General features: G+C 42.9%; 1 protein-coding gene across 1 annotated transcript in view; it reads left to right on the plus strand.

The window, feature by feature from the left end:
• Nucleotides 1–20,313, plus strand: part of SYNE1 (spectrin repeat containing nuclear envelope protein 1) — a 1,959,630-nt gene that overhangs the window by 1,154,383 nt on the left and 784,934 nt on the right. Inside the window, exons 74-76 of the mRNA XM_085611789.1 lie at nucleotides 4,477–4,653; nucleotides 5,547–5,812; nucleotides 14,738–16,898. Coding sequence (XP_085467915.1) covers nucleotides 4,477–4,653; nucleotides 5,547–5,812; nucleotides 14,738–16,898 — 2,604 coding nt within the window. The remainder of the gene's footprint in view (nucleotides 1–4,476; nucleotides 4,654–5,546; nucleotides 5,813–14,737; nucleotides 16,899–20,313) is intronic.

A 20,313-nucleotide genomic window follows, 5' to 3' on the forward strand; every position in this document is an offset into this window, starting at 1 on the left:
TATTTTTTGCATAGCATCTATGAGGCTAATTGGCCTGTAGTTTCCAGGGCATGAGCAATCACCTTTTTTATAGATTGGCAGAATCTCAGCACCCCTCCAAGAGTAGCAGAAGTATATACTCTTGCCAGATAGCCCTATCATTTAGGAACAGATCGGCCGGGACAGCGCCAGGGCATGGGGCTCTTCCGGTAGTAACTGAATCCAACGCTATTTCGACCTCCCCCATCTCAAAGTGCAATACAGTATCACATGGCGGGTTTTGATAAGGCTCTTCAATTTCACCCTCTGTCTCTAAGGTGAATTGTTTAGCAAAATGGGAAACCCACATTTCAGGAGCAACATGGTTGAGCGGTTTACCGGCTGCCAAAAGTATTGCAAGTTTCCCCCTTGGCTGGCCTGATAGAGGTCTAACCATCTCAATTCGTCCCAGTCCATTTTAGCTTTGTGCATTGTGTATTTATACTTCTGATGGGTTAGCTTGACGGTGGACAGATCCTTCTGTTTTATGGCAGCCGTCAATGACTTGTAGGCTACCCTACAATCCTTGTTATACCACTTCACATCTCTACCCTTCTGTTTACTCGAGCGACTAGCTGGTTTTAATAAATAGGTCTTGATTTTACCAAATAAGTCTTTGTGAGAACTTGTAACATTTTTATTTAACTGAGACTGTGTGGTAATAACTTGTAGCTCTGCCAGTGTGTTGGTAACATCAGCCCTTATGCCTATGAGTGTTGGTTCATTTTCGACTAGCTTATCCCATTTCACCCTCCTCATGTCATTACAGAGCAGGGCGTCACTGGTGGAAAAGAGCATAGTCGAGGTTGGAAGCAAACTAGGTTCTGGGGCATTCATTTTTAGTAAAAGGGGATTGTGATCACTTTCAGCTCTCTCCTGAACATCCATGTCACCAAGAGAAGACCAGTGTTCCAGATTAATAAGTATATAATCAATTTGTCTCTAACTCACACCATTATTATAGGTATGGGAGCCCTGCTCATCAGAAGGGGTTCGCCCATTAACTGCCCTAAGTCCCCTCTCCATACAAAGAGCCTTAAGTTGTAATGCTGCCTCAGACCATCTCTTGATAGGGGGCAGCTCTAAGATGGGGATACTCCATTGTACATCTTCTTCTTCGGTAAGTTTACAATCCTCATGGTCAAGGGTCTCGAAAGTGGTATTAAAATCTCCTGCAATTACTAGATCAGGGACTCCAGTCATCCTTCGAAAAATTCCTCTAGGATGTTGACTGTAGTAGACAATCGTCCACCTGTGAGACCCCTGGCATAAACATTGACAACTATTATCATGGCGTTAGGATTAATCTGAAGACAAATGGCCATCATGTCTGGGCTGTCAATGGGGACTTCACGTATTCTAAAATATATGTTCTGTTTTACCCAAATTGTTAGCCCTCCTGATGGTGTGCCTTTCTGCTCTTGGATTGCCGTTTTATTGAAATTAAGATATCCTGGTCGATGTAATAGGCTAGTGGACCATGTCTCCTGGAATACACAGATATCGTGGTTTTCGATTAATTCTGACCAATCCCGGGACTCTAATTTCGACTGTAGCCCTGAAATGTTCCACAAAATATAAGATTGCTGAGCTGGTTTTGGGGAAGTTACCAGGTCTAAGGTGCCTTTTAATTCACGTGGGGTGGCATCCTTACTTTCCTTATTCGGGTAAGGAGATTGATGGTTGATTGACCTATAGTTACTTTTGTGGGTCCGATGTTCACTGGGATTTAGTCAGTCACATTGTTCTAGACCACTAAGGAGGGCAAATCTGTTCTCTAGGGTTACTCCTATATTGCCTACATTGCAGTGTGCATCGTTGTGCCCCTCCCCCATATATACACTGGTTTCCTAACCGGCATGTGAGGATGCCTATAAAAAAACGCTTAAGGTAATACTCTAATTTGAGTACCTTTGCATGGGTCCCAACATAGATGGTCTAAAAGAAATTTTGGTATATAACAATTGTTAAAATTTAGACACCACACAATCTCCCTCCAGTGCTTTCTGAGCCGGTCCTAGCCACTCTATCCTTTCGGCCATTATAACTTAATTTGCCAGTCGGACCCCCCTGATCTCCCTACTGGTTATTTGATGAGTCAACCAGTGCAGAGATTTGTTCATAAGTTGCACGGTAGTGTTGAACTGGTCCTCCTTCAGCGGTGGGACATTTCCCAGAATCAGTACAAGTGGTGATGAAGCCCTAGGAAGGTGTAGAGACTGGTATGTATTGGGAGGTGTCCGCGAGCCTAATCCTCGCTGCTTTGTGCAGACCTCCCTCCCTTCAACCCCCTGCAATGACAACCCTGCACTGATAACCGACCCATCAGTAGTGGTGGTAGGGCATAACTGAGGGTTTACATTTCCAGCCGTGTTTGTGGAGTTCACCATTGGACTGGTGGATAACGATTGTGGGTTGTGACGGGGGGTTGCCACAGTGTTATCCATGCGTGAGTGTTGTACCTCATTAATACGGACCCTTGGCAATGGCCCCCTCCCTGCGGATGCTCGGCAGGCTGCGGCTACTTGAGGACATGAGCATTTACAAGAACATGCACCTAGGTTATACAACGATCTACCCAACCCTTCGATGTAGCAGCATGATCCCTTGAGGCTAGTTTAGATCTAGTGGATACCTCGGTGATACGAAGATCACATACCGCTGATGCCACAGAGGTTACAGGTGATTCTACGTTTATATGCAGGGGTGATGAGGGCATGTCTTATGTAGTTGTAACGACTCAGCCCCTTGAGTCTGTTTCAGATCTAGTGGATTCTTCTGTGATACCAAAATCGGGTACCGCTGACGCCACAGGGGTTCCAAGGGTTGCTACATTCGAGTGCGCTGATGAAGAGGGCACGGGGATCTAACCGTTCTTATGGGTCCTAGAGAGGAGCGCTTCTGAATAGCTAGGGAGTCCAGGGAGAGGCGCCTCTCTGTTAGTTCTATTTGGTGGGTCAGGACCAACTCAGCCCTTGTTAAGAAAGCATCTAATGTCCCTGCTATTCCACCCCCCCCCCCCGGATGCATGCTGGTGTCTTTGCGCTTGACCATACTTCATACTGTACCCTTTTATGTAACAATGTATAACAAAGACCAGTACCTCAGATGAAGGATCTTTGGGAGGCTCAGTCCTGTTGTTAGAGAGTGGGCCCAGCCTTGGCCCGGGCACGCCGCGGGAGTCCCGGGCAGCTTTAATGCCCCTCCTGACATGAAAGTGACGACGTTGGCGGCTCCAGCCGCTATGCAGGCTGAGAAGTTGAGTCCCCGGTCTGGCGGCAAACCCGGCAGAAAGTGACTAGTGCAATGAAGGGCCCCCGCACAGCGGGAGCCCCGAGCAGCTTTAATGCGCCTCCTGGCACGAAAGTGACGATGTTTGCAGCTCCAGCCGCTAAGCAGGCTGGGGAATGGAATCCCTGGTCAAGCGGCAACACCAGCAGAAAGTGACTAGTGTAATGAAGGGCTTGAATTAGTGGTAGTAGGTCCTACCCCCAGAAATCCTGCCCACCCAAACAGTAACTTTCTGGTCAGTGACAGAACGGTCATTAAAAGAAACAGCTAGAAATTTCCAACTGAAGATTTCCAGGCCAGCGTTTTATTGTGACTAGTTCAAGTGAAAAGAGGAGTGATAAGGACAAGCCAGTCGGGGCAGAGGATCTCCTCGGGGTGTATACAGGCCGGTCACTACCCAGCTCTGTCCTTCATGACTCATAAATAGCTAAAACTAGAAGTACAGTTAAATGTACTACACAAATGGGAAATATGTGTAGGCATTACAGCGCCAAAGGAAGATAATATAAACCAATGTATGTCAGGAACATGGATGCATAATTTGTGACCAAGTCACCACCAAATGTAGAATATTTCTGACATGTATACGTTTCTACACTAAGCAGTGATTCAGTTGCCTAAGTAGGTTAAATGGGGTTCTGGATTACATTATAGTTTGCCTCATGGTCCCTGAGGCAAATAAAGTGGACTTATAATAAGCCATCTGTAGTTTGTGGGGTAATCTAGGGGATAATTTTTAAGCTGTCACTGGAATCTGTGTCTTGCACGTCCTCTTCCAATTCATCAAGTGTGTAATACTCTTTGGTTGTTCTCAGAGATACAGCAATCTTGATATTACTCTTGTGGCACACCCATAGTTGTGCCTGGGAGAGGAGGCCATCGAGTGACTCATGGTTCAATGATGCAGTGCGCACACAATGTGCTGCCGTAGGGGTCCATTTGCATCCCTGTGTGGTGGATGCTCCGGAGCTCCATGATATTTATCTATCTAGGTCAAGTTCTGTAGTGACGTTAATGTCTAAATTCAAATTTCTTTTGTCTTGATCCTGCTGTCTCTTGTATTTCCCTGGGTCTTAACTAGCAATAGGAAATTAAAGGACTTTATGTGCCTGCTGTACCGGTATAAAACCTGATTGAAAATGGTGCTGTGTGGTATTTTTGTTACAGATTGAAGAAAGGATGCTGCATTTTCAGCACCTGGCTCAGGGTTGGGAAGACATCAAACAACTGAAGGCTGATCTGTCAGGCTATTTCCAGGATGCAGAGCAGCAACTGCAAAACATGAAGAGGCGGCGGGCTGAGCTAGAACTGAAGATTGCCCAGAACATGGTGCAGCAGGTCAAGGTAAATCCACAGACTGATGTCTGGCTTGAAGTGGTCATCTGTTACAAACCACAGCCCTGTCTTTCACTAATGCGCTCATCTTATTACAGGAGTAAACCATAAGAATTTCACCTGCACTTGAGGGCAGCCCATTTTTTTAGTATAATCGGACGGACTGTCATTATCTCGTCACACATCTTTTCAAACTAAAATTATCATACTACAAAATATAGCACATCATTAACTACATCCTGTGGCTACACATCCACTATCATAAGGCCCTCCAATCAACATCATCTATGGCTGCACATCTTCATTATATGTCTGTACAATCATCAGTGTAAGGCCAATTACACGCTAAAGAAAACCACACTTCCATATTCCTACACCCACATCGACTAGTAAATATCCATACTCCCCCATCAAAAGCTCACACATCCACCATCATACACCCAGCACAGGTGCCATCATTCACCAATACACCTACGATTATCTATCTAAACAATCACCATAGTACACGCTCACAAACTCCAACATAAGTCTACAGAACCACCATCATTTGCCAACATGCCAGCCTTCTTGCACCCACTCCTAAAGACTATTTACCAGTGCGCTATAGTGTCACTCTCAGAAGTACATTATGCCATAGTACATCCTTTTACTCCCGTACAAAGATAATGATTCTCTCACATACATGTCACTTCAGTCTTTCTCAAATGATAACTGCATTTGGTGCTCCATAATTATATATGCAGGATAGAATTTATTTAATAGACATTTTCTAATAACTTGAATACTGACGACAGGTGAAGAGCTTTAAAATGTACTATATTTACACATAGTGATCCAATGATAAGTTATTTTATAGAATTTATATAATAGGCAAACACAATGTTGATTTCCTTTAATAATAGGAATTTAGTCAAAAGCTGCAGGCCAAACAAAGTGCAGTCACCAGTTGGATGGAGAAAGTGAACAAACTGACGAACGGACAGGAGTCTCAAGAGCACACGGAAATCGGGCATGTTAACAACCAGTGGCTGGAATTGTGCTTGAGCACTGGCAACTTGCTACGACAGAGGGAAGAGGATCTTCAAAGATCAAGGGATTACCATGACCGAATGAACGTGGTGGAAGTATTCTTAGAGAAGTTTACGAAGGAATGGGACAATCTTGCCAGGTAGGGCTATTTACTTCTTCCAAGTTTAATAAATCTACATTTGAGTGGAGGGCATATTTGCATCCATCCTGATAATTAGTATTGATGTGTTGACATCTACTCTCACACACTTAGAGGGTACCTTTTTTAATAGGAAGTGATTAATTGTGGAACATGTTTCACTTACCTATAGGCCTGTTATATTTTAGTGCTCATCTGTTCACAACTTTTACATAGTTACTAGTTATAAATAGCAAAACAATCAGTAAGAATGAAATGACTTCATTGGGAAAACCAGATATGCTTTATAGGCTGTGGTGGTAGCATACATAAAGAATTGAAGGTATAGAGCCTTCCATATTTAGTAGACAAGTGAATCTAATGCAGCAAAAAGTATGATGTTCTCGGATCACTCCAAAATATCTGGTCTTTCCTTCATGATCTTTGATTCTCATTGGAGATTGCTATGGCTTCCTTCACCCCATTTCCCAGTCTGAAATTCACATTTACTCTCAAGATAAAACAGTCCACATGTTTTGGAAACCAGGTATTTTTCTTCCAGGAGACTATATAAACCTGGGCACATACATACATGTTCTAGGACATTTGCCACTTTTTGCAGTCTTCGTTCAATATACTCATACGTTCTGCTTTGGCTTCAGTATGCATTGATGAGGAAATAGTTTTATACTTAGGGACTTATGTTGGCTCTTATTCAGTTATCTCACCAGATCACTTGTATAAATGATGTTTCTTTTGAATTTTTCATGTTTCGCTTTCCGAGAGGCAGACAGTTATAAGGCAATCTTTTAATAGATGAAAAATCAGTGGATGCATATTATCAATTGCATTAGCAAATTAGAAATCTTAATAAGTTGTCGAAAGTGTTCTTGATGGAAGCCCATTATCTCTGCGTTTGTTTCACAGACATCTTCCACACTGTTTCAGTCTTGCAATCACCCTGGCTAGAATTTCTAAAGGGACTAAGGGTAACAAGTGCATTTGATGACAGCCCTACTCCAGTGATTATAACTTTTGTGGCATTGACATTGACTGATTGTACTCTTGGATCTCTCTGGTACTGCACTAAATATTAAAATGTCTCTGTAAATCTATTCTAGAACCGGAGGATATTTAAAAAACAAATGTATTTGCAGGTGAAAACAATATCACAACCAATAACGTTTTAGTGCAGATTGTCTGAAAGTGAATATGGAAATTTATTAAAGCATTATGCCTTGAAACGTGTGAGATGTATTCAGTGAAATACATGCTAAAACCTTGTAGGAATTTGTGTTGTTGTTGCAGTACCCCCTCAATGTTTGCCTGGTATTTGATACAACTTTGACTGAAGTGGACTGTGTTCCTGCTAACCAGGCCCCCAGTACCAGTGTTCTTTGCCTAAAACTGTATAATTTTTTTCCCCGATTGACAATAACTTTAGCAGTCTCTGTAAGTCCCTAGTAAATGGTACCCCTGGTACTTAGGGCCGAAGGTATTAAAGAGGGTCTCTAGGGGCTGCAGCATCCTAACGGACCCCTCACCAAACACTTGCAAGACTGCCATTGCAGGCTGCGTGTTTTGTTGCAGACAAAAGTGAAAATACGACATGACAGGAGAGCTTCAAAGAGCTGCTGCCTTTGAAATACAAATCTAGCCCCCCTCACAGAAGAGGACGTTAACCCCCTTTGTCCAGAGCCCCTTTGGCACCTGGACAGGTGGAAAAATTAGCTAGTAAGGTAGGCGTACCTCCTCCAGGATAGTACCACCCTTAAGGTGGGCTAAGCTGAGGACATGATTTTTTCAGAAGTAGCCATCTTTATCATGGCATACTCTAGAATTCTAGGACAGGGTTTGCCCACTTCTCACAGGAAGTGGCCATATAGGGGGCGTAGTGACCCCAAGGGTCAGTAGCCCATTGGCTACCATCCTTCACTCCCCTAAAACCCCAAAGCTGAGTCCCCAAAGCCCAGGAGACCTGCCAACACTTCACCCAGGAACCAAGTCCTCCTGAGAAGTAGTGGATCTGCTTCCCTGCATCCTGCAGGCAACCAAAGTCCCCTGTGAGGACTTCATGACCGCAGAAACCCGACGCCTGAAGACATCACTGCACCAGTCGTTTCGAGACCAAGTTGAATTGGGCAAATGGTGTCACCGTGCTCCCCAGCCCTCCAGAGACCGAGTCCACCGTGGTTTCGCCCCCGGTTTCTCCGACGTCACTTGCAGACTATGCACGCAGGCCCCCTCTACCGCGACTGTCCCTGCTAAGAAAAAACAGCCTCCTCTGTACCCGTCGCACCTGGTCCGTGGAGAAGAGGACCAATGGTGTCCAAACGTCCCCAAGCATCGGGAGGCCTGAGCCCCCCTGTTGGGTCTGCTCGACTGCCCTCTCAGTCTGAGCCTGCAGTTTCTTTACGTGAAGACTGATCCCTATAGAGTAACATTGGGCACCTGGCGCTGTTTTACACCTTTGCACCCAGCCGTCCTAGTGCCGCTGGTGGTGTCCTGCTCGTGTTGCCTCGGACCTTGCCTACCACTCACCTTAACTCCTGGAGATACGGCCCGTAAGTCGCTGTACTGTACCTGGATGCCTCATTGACTTTTCCTCCCTTAGGATAACATTGCAGCTTCTAAAAATTGCACTGTCGACTTTTTGAACTGAAAAGAATTACTATTTGAAAACGTACTTACCTAACGAATTGCTTCTGATGCCTAAACGTATGTAAAGATACTTGCTATTTTTAGAAATTGGTGTGGATCTCTTTAGGAAGTCGTTTGTTTAGTTTATTGACCATTGTGTGTATTTGCAGAAGTCTTGCACTCCTCTAAGATAAGCCTAAGCCTGCTCGACCACACTACCCCCCTAGAAGGTCACCTTGGAATTGCTAGAGCAAGGCCCTGTCCACTCATAAGGGATCCCCTAGATTCTTTACATAATATATCTCATTTTGATATATAAAGAGCCCGTTTCCTACACACCACAAGTTTCCTACATTTTTTTGCTGCTTCTATAATATTTAAATGTGTACCTATTGGTTTTAATTTGAATCAGTTCCAGAAGATTTATACAATGCAGTGCTACTGCCATTATTTTAATTAAACATTTGTAAGTGTGGCTAATTAAGAGTGCCCTTTTACTGTTGGTAACCATAGTCACTGGCCCCATCTGAATTATGAGATTCGTAGTGTTTTCAGTGATTTATTTATATCCACACAGAGCTGCTAGAGCACCTAAATCTCCATGCCATTTGAAAAGCTGACGGAAAATGTAGAAATTATGGGAGAATTGGATCTGGAATTACTGACTCTGACGGCCTGGATATTCTCTACTCTTGGAGCTAGGGATATCCTTGGTATCAGTAACTTATGGTGGGGAAGAAATTCAGGCCATTTTTCGGGGAAAGCATTTGAATTCTACATCTTCTAGATAGTATTGTAGTACATAATACAAAACAACCCATCTGCTGGTCTGGTTGCTAGATTTGACCCAGCAATCTGAGATTCTTCTGTGGGTAATCAGAGTTGCTAGTTTAAGACATGTAACAAGTATTATGAGTGGTGTGTGGCAGGAAATCTAGTGTTCAAGCTTCAGTTTGGGAAAACGTATCTCAGTCAGGATACTTACTAGCCCTTGTGGGGAAGAGAAGAATTGGTGGGCAGTACTGGAGGAGGTAAATGCAGTCATCGTGCCATACACTTATCAATGGAACAACTCTGATTAGGCCTGATTCATCATATGTAGCCTAAATAGTATAAAGAGCCTAAACCAAATGTTGCTCTGACTAGGAGACAAGGAAACCCTACTCACATAGAGCCTGGGTATTAATTGTTGCAAGGAAACAGTGGCTCGTGTGGATTAATAATTAGTAATATGATATACGACACATAATAGTAATAAAAAAAAGGGGGGGGTAAATGTGACGTCAGAAAGAAAAGTTTAGCCATACACATTAGAATTTTGGTAAAAAACTTTGTTCTTTATATTTATAATGAAAGAGTTTTTTGAAAAGTGAAAACAATCTCACAATACATAATACACAAAATAGCAGTCTTAGTACATAATTCTAAAGAGTGTCCCAGTGAAAAAAGTGATATCAACCTAAACAAAAGAAAGTGACATAAGGTGCAACATAGAAAAGGTTTCAATTATTCATTACAAAGGCGATCATAAAAAATGAAAGAATGTAATTGTCAACACTTGATCATCGTAAGTGTCGAAGAATGATTCGCCTTTCTCGTCAATGGCGTTTCGACCCTGTTTGAGATAAAGGGTCTCTTCGGGACAGTCTAATATAGGGACACCTAAAAAATTAAAATAAAAAATACCGTCAGGGTAAGATGCTCTTTTTTACAAAAACGGTAATAGAGCATTAATGTTTAATCTCTCTACCTGGTCGGCAAAGATATTGCCTAACATAGATATATGTAGTGTCACCGTGCTCGATGTGAAACAGAATAACTCACAGGGCGCCCGGCAGGGTACTATAAATATAAGGATTGGAAAATTATTAGTACTAAAGATGGATTATAAGGGTACACGTTATTAACAGTGCACACACTTGTCACTTACCCCTGTGAGGAGAGACTCAAGAGGAAACAAATGCCCAATCGTTGCTTATCCTATGCTTGTAGAATGATAAGGAAAGCTTGGCGTAAAAGTCAATTTGGTGGTGAGAAGCTGAAGGACGGAACACACATAAGCGAACTGTGTGATAGCTGTCGCTTTTTTCGAGGAATTCAGTAAGCTGTAACAGAATTAGAAAAAAAGGGGAGAGCGCCTCATGAAAAAGGTTTTCCTAATATCCGTTGAAAACAATTAATGGGGATAAAGGAAACCATCCGTACCTCTCTCGAAATATTTCGGGTGTATGAGTCTACCGCATTACGCTGCAACAGGAGAACGGCGTTCAATCTGTCTGGTACGATCACAGTGATTGGTGGGGAAAAGGCAATATTTAAACGTGATTTGATATAGGGCAGCAAATCAGAATGCCGCGTTTACAATAAGAAAGCGGAAGGAAGAGTCTCGTGTTACTAGGCAACTAGGGCAACTCATTCCAATACGAGCAAATAGAATGTCTACAGGTTATTGTCAATAAAGTTCGAACAACTTCATTCAAACAACTTTTGCTTCCATAGTCTTTCTATCCTAGTCTGCGGGGACACTACCATATTATTTAAGATAGCACATGATCAATTTTCTGTTAGATTGTAAAAAATATTATTACACATTCTGAACAGAATTTGAAGGCGGTTCACGATTGGTGCGTCAGTCAAGTTCTATACAAAAAAGTCCTTCTCATTGCCTGCAATTAAAGAATCTTTGGATCAAAACCTTTGGCAAATCACCACTTGTTATCTATACAACAGATCAATATATTTCTTCATAACGATTACACATTAATGCAAGGTCAACATATATATCATTGATTCTTCTGAAGCAATGTTTCAATTAATCACAACAAAAAACACTGTTTATAATATTGATTGATGTATCAATACAGATATACCATCTTTTATCTGCAACCCAAGTTCATACTTTTTACCAATATCTTCCCAAGTATTGGTAAATCGAAATGTTGAATGAGTAAGACAACCTCGAGGACAATATCGAGAACAATATAAACAGCTGAAAAGGACAAAATGAACCATATATAGATTGACAGAAATTTAGGTGAGGGTAGTAATGAATCCACGCCATTCTTCAGCTGAATTCAATCCTTGTGTAATAGAGTTGGTATGTTCGATCCAACGACATTCTAGTCTCTGTAGTATCTGTGATAAATCTCCGCCTCTGTTAGAGGCAACCACTTTGTCTATCACTTGCCAGCGGATGTCATTTGCTGTGTGGCCTTTCTCTAAGAAGTGGTTGACTAAGGGGGCGTTAGGGACCGAATTTCTGATCCTACTTCGATGTTGTCCTATCCGCGCTTTCACAATCTGTTGGGTTTGTCCAATGTAAGGTAACCCACAGGGACACAGTATACAATAAACTACATTTTTGGTATTGCAGTTTGCAAAAAAATGTAATTGCTGATCGACTTTGCCATGTTCAAATTCTTTTGTGTTAACCGTAAATTCGCAAGCCACACAATTGCCACATTTGTAGTGCCCTTTTAAGTCTGGTAAACCCCAGACTGATTCCAATGATCTCGTTACTTGTAACGGGTTTTCCATTGGTGATCTAATAAGATGATCCTTTATATTCTTGCCTCTTTTAAAGGCAAACATCGGGGCATCAATGCTGGAATCTATACTTTTGATAATGTGCCAATTCTTTGTGATTAACCTGCGAACTGGATTTGTGTGTATACCGAAGGTGGTAACACAGATAAGTTTGTTTACTTTAGATTTTACCTTTGGAATGAGTAATGTTTCCCTCGGGCAGAACCAAGCTCTTTTCAGAGAATTTTTTACCAACTTCTTTGGATAACCCCTCATTAACAGTTTTTCTCTCAAAATATACGCCTCTTTCATATAGTCCTCTTTTTTAGTGCAGGCAATGAGAAGGACTTTTTTGTATAGAACTTAACTGACGCACCAATCGTGAACCGCCTTCAAATTCTGTTCAGAATGTGTAATAATATTTTTTACAGAAAATTGATCATGTGCTATTTTAAATAATATGGTACTGTCCCCGCAGACTAGGATAGAAAGACTATGGATGCAAAAGTTGTTTTGAATGAAGTTGTTCGAACTTTATTGACAATAACCTGTAGACATTCTATTTGCTCGTATTGGAATGAGTTGCCCTAGTTGCCTAGTAACACGAGATTCTTCCTTCCGCTTTCTTATTGTAAACGCGGCATTCTGATTTGCTGCCCTATATCCAATCACGTTTAAATATTGCCTTTTCCCCACCAATCACTGTGATCGTACCAGACAGATTGAACGCCGTTCTCCTGTTGCAGCGTAATGCGGTAGACTTATACACCCGAAAGATTTCGAGAGAGGAACGGATGGTTTCCTTTATCCCCATTAATTGTTTTCAACGGATATTAGGAAAACCTTTTTCATGAGGCGCTCTCCCCTTTTTTTCTAATTCTGTTACAGCTTACTGAATTCCTCGAAAAAAGCGACAGCTATCACGCAGTTCGCTTATGTGTGTTCCGTCCTTCAGCTTCCCGCCACCAAATTGACTTTTACGCCAAGCTTTCCTTATCATTCTACAAGCATAGGATAAGCAACGATTGGGCATGTGTTTCCTCTTGAGTCTCTCCTCACAGGGGTAAGTGACAAGTGTGTGCACTGTTAATAACGTGTACCCTTATAATCCATCTTTAGTACTAATAATTTTCCAATCCTTATATTTATAGTACCCTGCCGGGCGCCCTGTGAGTTATTCTGTTTCACATCGAGCACGGTGACACTACATATATCTATGTTAGGCAATATCTTTGCCGACCAGGTAGAGAGATTAAACATTAATGCTCTATTCCCGTTTTTGTAAAAAAGAGCATCTTACCCTGACGGTATTTTTTATTTTAATTTTTTAGGTGTCCCTATATTAGACTGTCCTGAAGAGACCTTTTATCTCAAACAGGGTCAAAACGCCGTTGACGAGAAAGGCGAATCATTCTTCGACACTTACGATGATCAAGTGTTGACAATTACATTCTTTCATTTTTTATGATCTCCTTTGTAATGAATAATTGAAACCTTTTCTATGTTGCACCTTATGTCACTTTCTTTTGTTTAGGTTGATATCGCTTTTTTCACTGGGACACTCTTTAGAATTATGTACTAAGACTGCTGTTTTGTGTATTATGTATTGTGAGATTGTTTTTACTTTTCAAAAAACTCTTTCATTATAAATATAAAGAGCAAAGTTTTTTACCAAAATTCTAATGTGTATGGCTAAACTTTTCTTTCTGACGTCACATTTAACCCCCCCCCTTTTTTTTGATTACTATTATGTGTCGTACATCATATTACTAATTATTAATCCACACGAGCCACTGTTTCCTTGCAACAATAAACCAAATGTTGCGGCTTGGAGAACAGTAGATAATCACAGCTTAAGGTGGAAAGTGTATAAATAAGCCACAGTTAATGATAAGATGTTTAGAAAACACTTCGAACATTTTGGAATCTGTGTACTATCCAGAGGGATTTGAAAAATGTTGTTTTCCTTTGGCTCTTTGATTAGCTTACTTTGACATGCCATACCTTATTGATTGGTCAAATGTGATCCAATAGCTTTTTATATATCATTGAAATGTTAGGTTTGATAAATAAAATGGAATAAACCATGAGAAAATAGCTTCAAGATTTCAGCAGTATCATTATAAGCTAATCTTCACCAATCGAAGAATTAGAATTCACTAGAACATGCAATTATGTTTTTCTTGTAATGCTACGAGGCTACAAGTAGCAATCCTTCAGACTATGTTTGTTTCGTCATTGCTTTGATTGCCTTGAAAATAAGCATGATTATGAATAAATGTTCTTGGCTTTCATGGCAGTACAGTAATATTTTGGGCTGTGAAGCAAGCTTGACCTTAACAACATATTTTTCTAAAAGACCTTAAAATGTCTGTGTAACTTATTGGGCTTGTTTATAACTACGAGGCAGCAACATGTTGTGGATGAGCGAAGGCAGCAGACAGAACTTGATAATAAACCTCATTGATGGAATCCTAATGATGAGGCTTTAGGAAGCTAGTATGGCTATTGTATTGGCTGTGTGGTTTAGCCAGCTGAAGCCACTGAGGAACTAGAACTTTCTCGGTGTTCAGTAACAGTGTGTTGTCAGCCTTTTTGGATAAGAACTTAATTGGAAGGAATATTTAGGCAGAGTGAGATGTAAGACACCGTAACTGCCTATGTTCATACTTAAGAAGAGACAGGCAGCAGGATGCCTTAGGGATGGCTATTGACTCTAGGTAAATACAGCGAAGTTCCATGCCACGATTTATTTCTAATTGTACTCTTTTGTTTTCACAGATCTGACGCAGAAAGTACTGCTGCACACCTGGAAGCTTTAAAGAAATTAGCAAACTTGATGCAGGAGCAAAGGTTTGTATTGGATGATCTGAAAGAGCAGAAGCAGAAAGTGCTTGAACACCTGAATATAGATGACAAAGAACTGGCAAAAGAACAGACCGGACATTTTGAGCAACGCTGGATGCAACTTGAGGAACTGGTGAAAAAGAAAATTCTATTTTCGGTGACCACCTTAGAGGAACTGAGCTTGGTGCACTCTGGGTTTCAGGAGCTGATGGAGTGGGCTGAGGAGCAACATCCCAGCTTGACTGAAGCTCTTAAGCAAAGCCCACCTCCTGATTTAGCTCAGAGTATTCTTATGGATCACCTTATTATATGCAATGAAGTAGATGCCAAACAAATCTTCCTTAAAACACTTATGAAGGATGCAGACAGAGTCATGGCTAACCTGGGCCTAAGCGAGAGGCAGCATCTGCAAAAGATGCTCTCTGATGCCCAGAAACATGTGAATTGTCTCAGTGATCTAGTCAACCAAAGGAAAAAACACCTGAGTAAGGCATTGTCTGAAAAGGTACAATTTCTCATGGCAGCTTATCAGGCTGTCAACCAAATTCAGCAACTTGAAAGGAAGGTGATGCTTCAGGAATATATCTGTCTGCTACCAGATGACATAAACAAGCAGATTAAGACCTGTAAAAATGCCCTGGCCAGCTTGAAGGGCAACCAGAGTGACATCACTTCCCTCTGGGCTCAGGGAAGGGAGCTCATGAAAGAAGTGACAGAGCAAGAAAAGAACGAAGTTCTCCTGAAACTTCAGGAATTGCAGAGTGTTTATGAAATGGTTTTACAGAAATGCAACCACCGATTGTTAGAACTGGAGAAGAGCATGGCATCCAGGAAATATTTCAAGGAGGATTTGGACAAAGTGTGCCATTGGTTGAAACAAGCAGACATTCTCACATTCCCAGAGATTAATTTCATGAATGATGACTGCGAATTGTCTTGCCAGTTAGCAAAATATCAACAAATTCTGGAGCAGGCTCCAGAATATGAAGGTTTACTTCTTACCCTACAGCGAAATGGGCAGGAGATCTTGCCATCACTTAATGAAGTGGACCATTCTTACCTCGATGAAAAGTTGAACAGCCTACCTCAACAGTGTAACTGCATTATTGCACTAGCCAAAGAGAAACTCTTTAAGGTACAGGAAGTCGTATATGCCCGGAAAGAATATGCCTCTCTCATTGATTTGACAAACAAAGCACTAACAGAACTGGAGGAGCACTTTTTGCACATGAACAAATCACCTGCCAACCTTAAAGTAGAAGATGCTGTATCACTTCAACAGGACTACCAAGCCCTCCTCAGTGAAGTTGTCAGCCTTGGTGTGGCAGTGGATGAGCTTAACCAAAAAAAAGAGGGCTTCCGCAGCACTGGGCAGCCCTGGCTACCTGACGAGATTTTAAAACTTGTCGCTCTTTATCACAAACTGAAAAGACAAATAGAGCAAAAAGTAAGCCAGTTGGGAGACACCACTGATGTTTGTCGTCAGCATGAAGGACTTTGCTCGCAGCTCGAAGTGCAACTTGATGCTGTGAATAAGGAGCTGTCAAAAGTCAATGAAGAAACACTTCCAGCAGAAGAGAAACTGAAATTCTATCATGGTTTGAAAGGTAGCCTTCAGGATGCAGGGGTTCTTCTAAAACGAATCTCTGAGCAGATGGAGGAGCTGTCATCCCAACTCGAGCCAGCTGTCAGTGAGAGAGCTGATCATCAGCTGCAGGTATGGGAGGAATTGCTGAAGTCCTTACACTTACAAGTAGGAGAGCGGATAATGGAATGTGAAAACAGAATGGTGCAAAGTGTGGACTTCCAAACTGAAATTCGCCGCACATTGAACTGGCTCAGGCAAACTAGCGACCAGCTCAGTGGGGCCCTTTGTGTGGACCTAAAACTTGAAAGCATTCAGGAAGAAATGAGGAAGGTACAGATTCAACAGGAGGAGGTACAGTCAAGCCTGAGAATAATGAATGCCCTAAGCAACAGGGAAAAGCAGAAATATCTGAAAGCAAATGAACTAATCCCAACTGATTTAGAAAGCACTCTGGCTGAACTATCTGTTTTGGCAACTGAACTTCAGGGATCCATCACAACAAAACAGGCAAGTATATTTGGAGTCTTTTGTCCATTGAATAGATTTGAAACGAAAATTCAATTATAGCAAAAACAAGAGTGCTCTGTATAGGCAGTTCGTCTGAAGACATTCCTAATAACCTATGCTTCTATCCCTAGAGCGCCAGACTAATTAGTCTACTGGTCTTCTGTTGGTGTGCTTGTAGGAACTGGAAAGCTTGGCACTAGACACATTGGAAGGATTAAGCACATCTTAGTCCTCCATTTAATACTTCTCTGGCCAGAGCTTGTTAGTCCATACGAGGTGATAGTTTTTCTACATGTTGTGCATGGATTGTCTTTAGACTAACAACACAGAAATTGTAATAACAGAGAAACAAAATATTATTTCTAAATCCAGTTTTTTCCCTAGACACTGCTTCAGCATCTTTCACTTGAGTAAGACTTAGACAATTGGACAGTGGCTTCTGTTCAACATTCTAATTGATTATATTTACTCCACATATGGGACTGTCTTCAAAGTTATGGTTGTTAGGTCGAGCCTAGAGGCAGTGCGCATGCGCTGCGAGACTTTTTGTACTAAAGTATTGAATAGAAGCCCCACCCACTCTCAGCCCATATTTGCAATTGGCATGTGTCATTGTCCTTTGTAAATGCTGGCTTCTGATTCCTTAGTAGGCTTGTTAGTACCTCCTTAGTAGCGCCTTGTCTTCATTTGTAACGTCCCGTCAGGAAACTTGGGTGTCAACAGCGCCGACTTGCCATATGGAGTGAGTAGCAGCTAGTAGCTAGGTTACCACTAGGATTGATGGGACTGTGTTCGCTTCCAAGGAGTGTGGTAGGTAGGAGTATCGTTGTCCACCACACCCCCACGTGTAGATAGATTCTAAATAGTATAGGTCCTGATGAAATGCGATGGATCGGTATTGACCGCTACGCATGAAACATGTCGACCACTTTACATGAGTAGAGCTGAGCTCTTTTGGACCACTGAGCCTGAGCACAGCCACTCAGCTTGTTTTTAAGAAGGTGGATTACCATTCTAATAAAGGGTTTTTGTGGACTATCCAACCTTTTTTAATATCACTCACACCACATCTACACTGTTCTTTAGGGCCCTCACAACCACGCACCAAACGGCAGGAACAAAAGATCTCCAATAAAGAGCCCCGTTTAGGGTGCCCGTCAGGCATTGCAGTGCCGGCCCGACGAGGAGCAAGTCCATATGATGAAGCATGACACCTAGCTTGCTGGGTGTGTGAGGACTCTAGTTCCAAATAGGAGGATCCCCTATTCCTCTTCCCCTCCTTGGCCTTTTTAGCCTTGTGGGAACAGCATACCTTTATTGTTGATGATTACCTCAATCCCCCACCCATCCCGCCATGGCTTAATCTCGCTTTGTCGCCCTTGTGTATGTTTCTCACCCCTCCCCTCAACCCCAACCAGACCTAAAGACCGGCCTCCTCCACAAGACCGTCTACATTGCTGCTATCTATGCTTGTTTCACAGGCCTTGTCCTTCTTTAGTCGTCTTGTAAAGGGATGCGGTACTTATTTTGGCATTCAGCTGGCAAATGTTAGAGTCAAATTTTACTCTTCACTCTGTGCCGGAGTACAATGTTTGGGTAAAACATCGTCTATCCGTAGCCTTTCACACCAGAGCCTAAAATACCTGGTCTAACAGTATCTTCTGCCAGTAGAGCGTGATTAATCCCTCTGCCTAGTTGTAGTCTGGTTATATAAATTAGTGCTTGGAGACATAAAAAAGAAGATGTTTTGTTAGCTAGTTCAACGCTTCTTTCGTGTATGAGCTTTAAATCTACTCTGTCGTAGCACACTGCGTTTGTTCTCTGCTTGATAGGAAGCTTTAAATCAAGCCATTGAAAAACGTCCATGTGCGGAGTGCTGCATTGTGATGGCCATAAATGCCCTAAAATATATGATACACAGTCGTACGAAAAGTGTGAGCGTAATAAACACTTCAGCTGCATTTGTTTACGCAACAAGAATGCAACATAATATTAGCATTTGAGTGCCGAGAATAAAGCTGCGCGTACGTCTTTAGAGTATTTGTGCTCGCTGTGAGAAAGTGCCATCTTTCTTGCATGGTATGCCCTCACTTTTTGCTGAATTGCTGATGTACTTTGACTGAGTGTGCCCTGGGTTCCTGCCAATCAGGTGCCAGGGCCTGTGTTCCTTCCCTAAAACTGCATGAAGCCTAAACCCAATTGGCATCTCTGGCCACATGTCAGCCCCTGGTAAATGGTACCTTAGGTACCCAGGGCCCTGTGACCGGAGAAGGCCCCTAAGGGCTGCAGCACTTATTGTGCCACCCTTAGAGGCCCTGTACCCTGACACACACACACTGCCTTTGCAGGCTGAGTGTTTTGGTGCAGAGCAAAACAGAGAGTTGACATGGCACACATTCCTGTGTTCCATGCCCACAAAACACACTGCCCTGGCATACCTCAGTCACCCCTCTAGCTGGGTGCCCTATGGCAGTGGTGTGGGTACTTGTGCATGAGCCCTGTGCGCCTACAGTACCCAGGTCCATTCCTGGGCAGTGTAAGTGCAGTGCTGCAATTAAGAGTATATAGTGCTGGGAGGTCGTCATCACGAATTCCACAGCACCATGATGGCTGCATTTAAGACTGAGAAGTTTGATATCAAACTTCTCAGCACATTAAACCCACACTGATGTCAGTGTGGTATTTGATGTAAGATGCGCGACAGAGGGCAACTTAGATTTGCCCCCTGAACCTAACCCACAATCCACGTCCTGACTGAGAGGCTGCCTAGGCTGCCACCCAGCAGACATGTTGCTGGACCCCTGGATAGAGAGCCATCCGCTCTCCTGGGCCTGCAACAATGCACATCCTGGGCGAGGTGCTAGGTCTCCTCCCCCAGGATGGGCAGGGGAAGCTTCAAAGGCATGCCGCCTTTGTGAGCTTCTCCAGGCCACTTGCTGTACTCTGCAACTGGCCCCCACCGGTTCTGAACCCCACTCTGCGGGAAGACAGGCGGGAAAGCTCAAGTGAGGAAAGGGGGTGTGCCAGCCTCTGCCAACCCCACCCCTCAGGCGGGGGAGGCGAGGTGAAGCACAACTCCGGGCTCTCACCATCTTGAGGATGGGGAGCCCTGCCCAATCAGGATTAGGTTCCTGCTCCCCTCCCACTGGAGAGTGGCAGGATAGGGGTTGTACCCACCCCAGGGAAGGGACCGATTGGGCCCACCCCAGGGAAGGGACCGATTGGGCCCTGACCTCTACCTACCTGTAACGCCCCTAAATTTTGTATTTAGGGACACCCTGAACCTTCTTTCCTCAGATCCCGATTCCGAAACAAGCAAGAAGAACAAGAAGAAAGAAGACCTGCCGTGCAGCTGCTAACAAGAGGATGACACCAACTGACTTGGTCCCAGCCCTACAGGCCTGTCGACCCTCGA

This window comes from Triturus cristatus, chromosome 6, assembly GCF_964204655.1.
Source record: "Triturus cristatus chromosome 6, aTriCri1.1, whole genome shotgun sequence".
In the NCBI taxonomy this organism is placed as follows: Eukaryota; Metazoa; Chordata; class Amphibia; order Caudata; family Salamandridae; genus Triturus; species Triturus cristatus.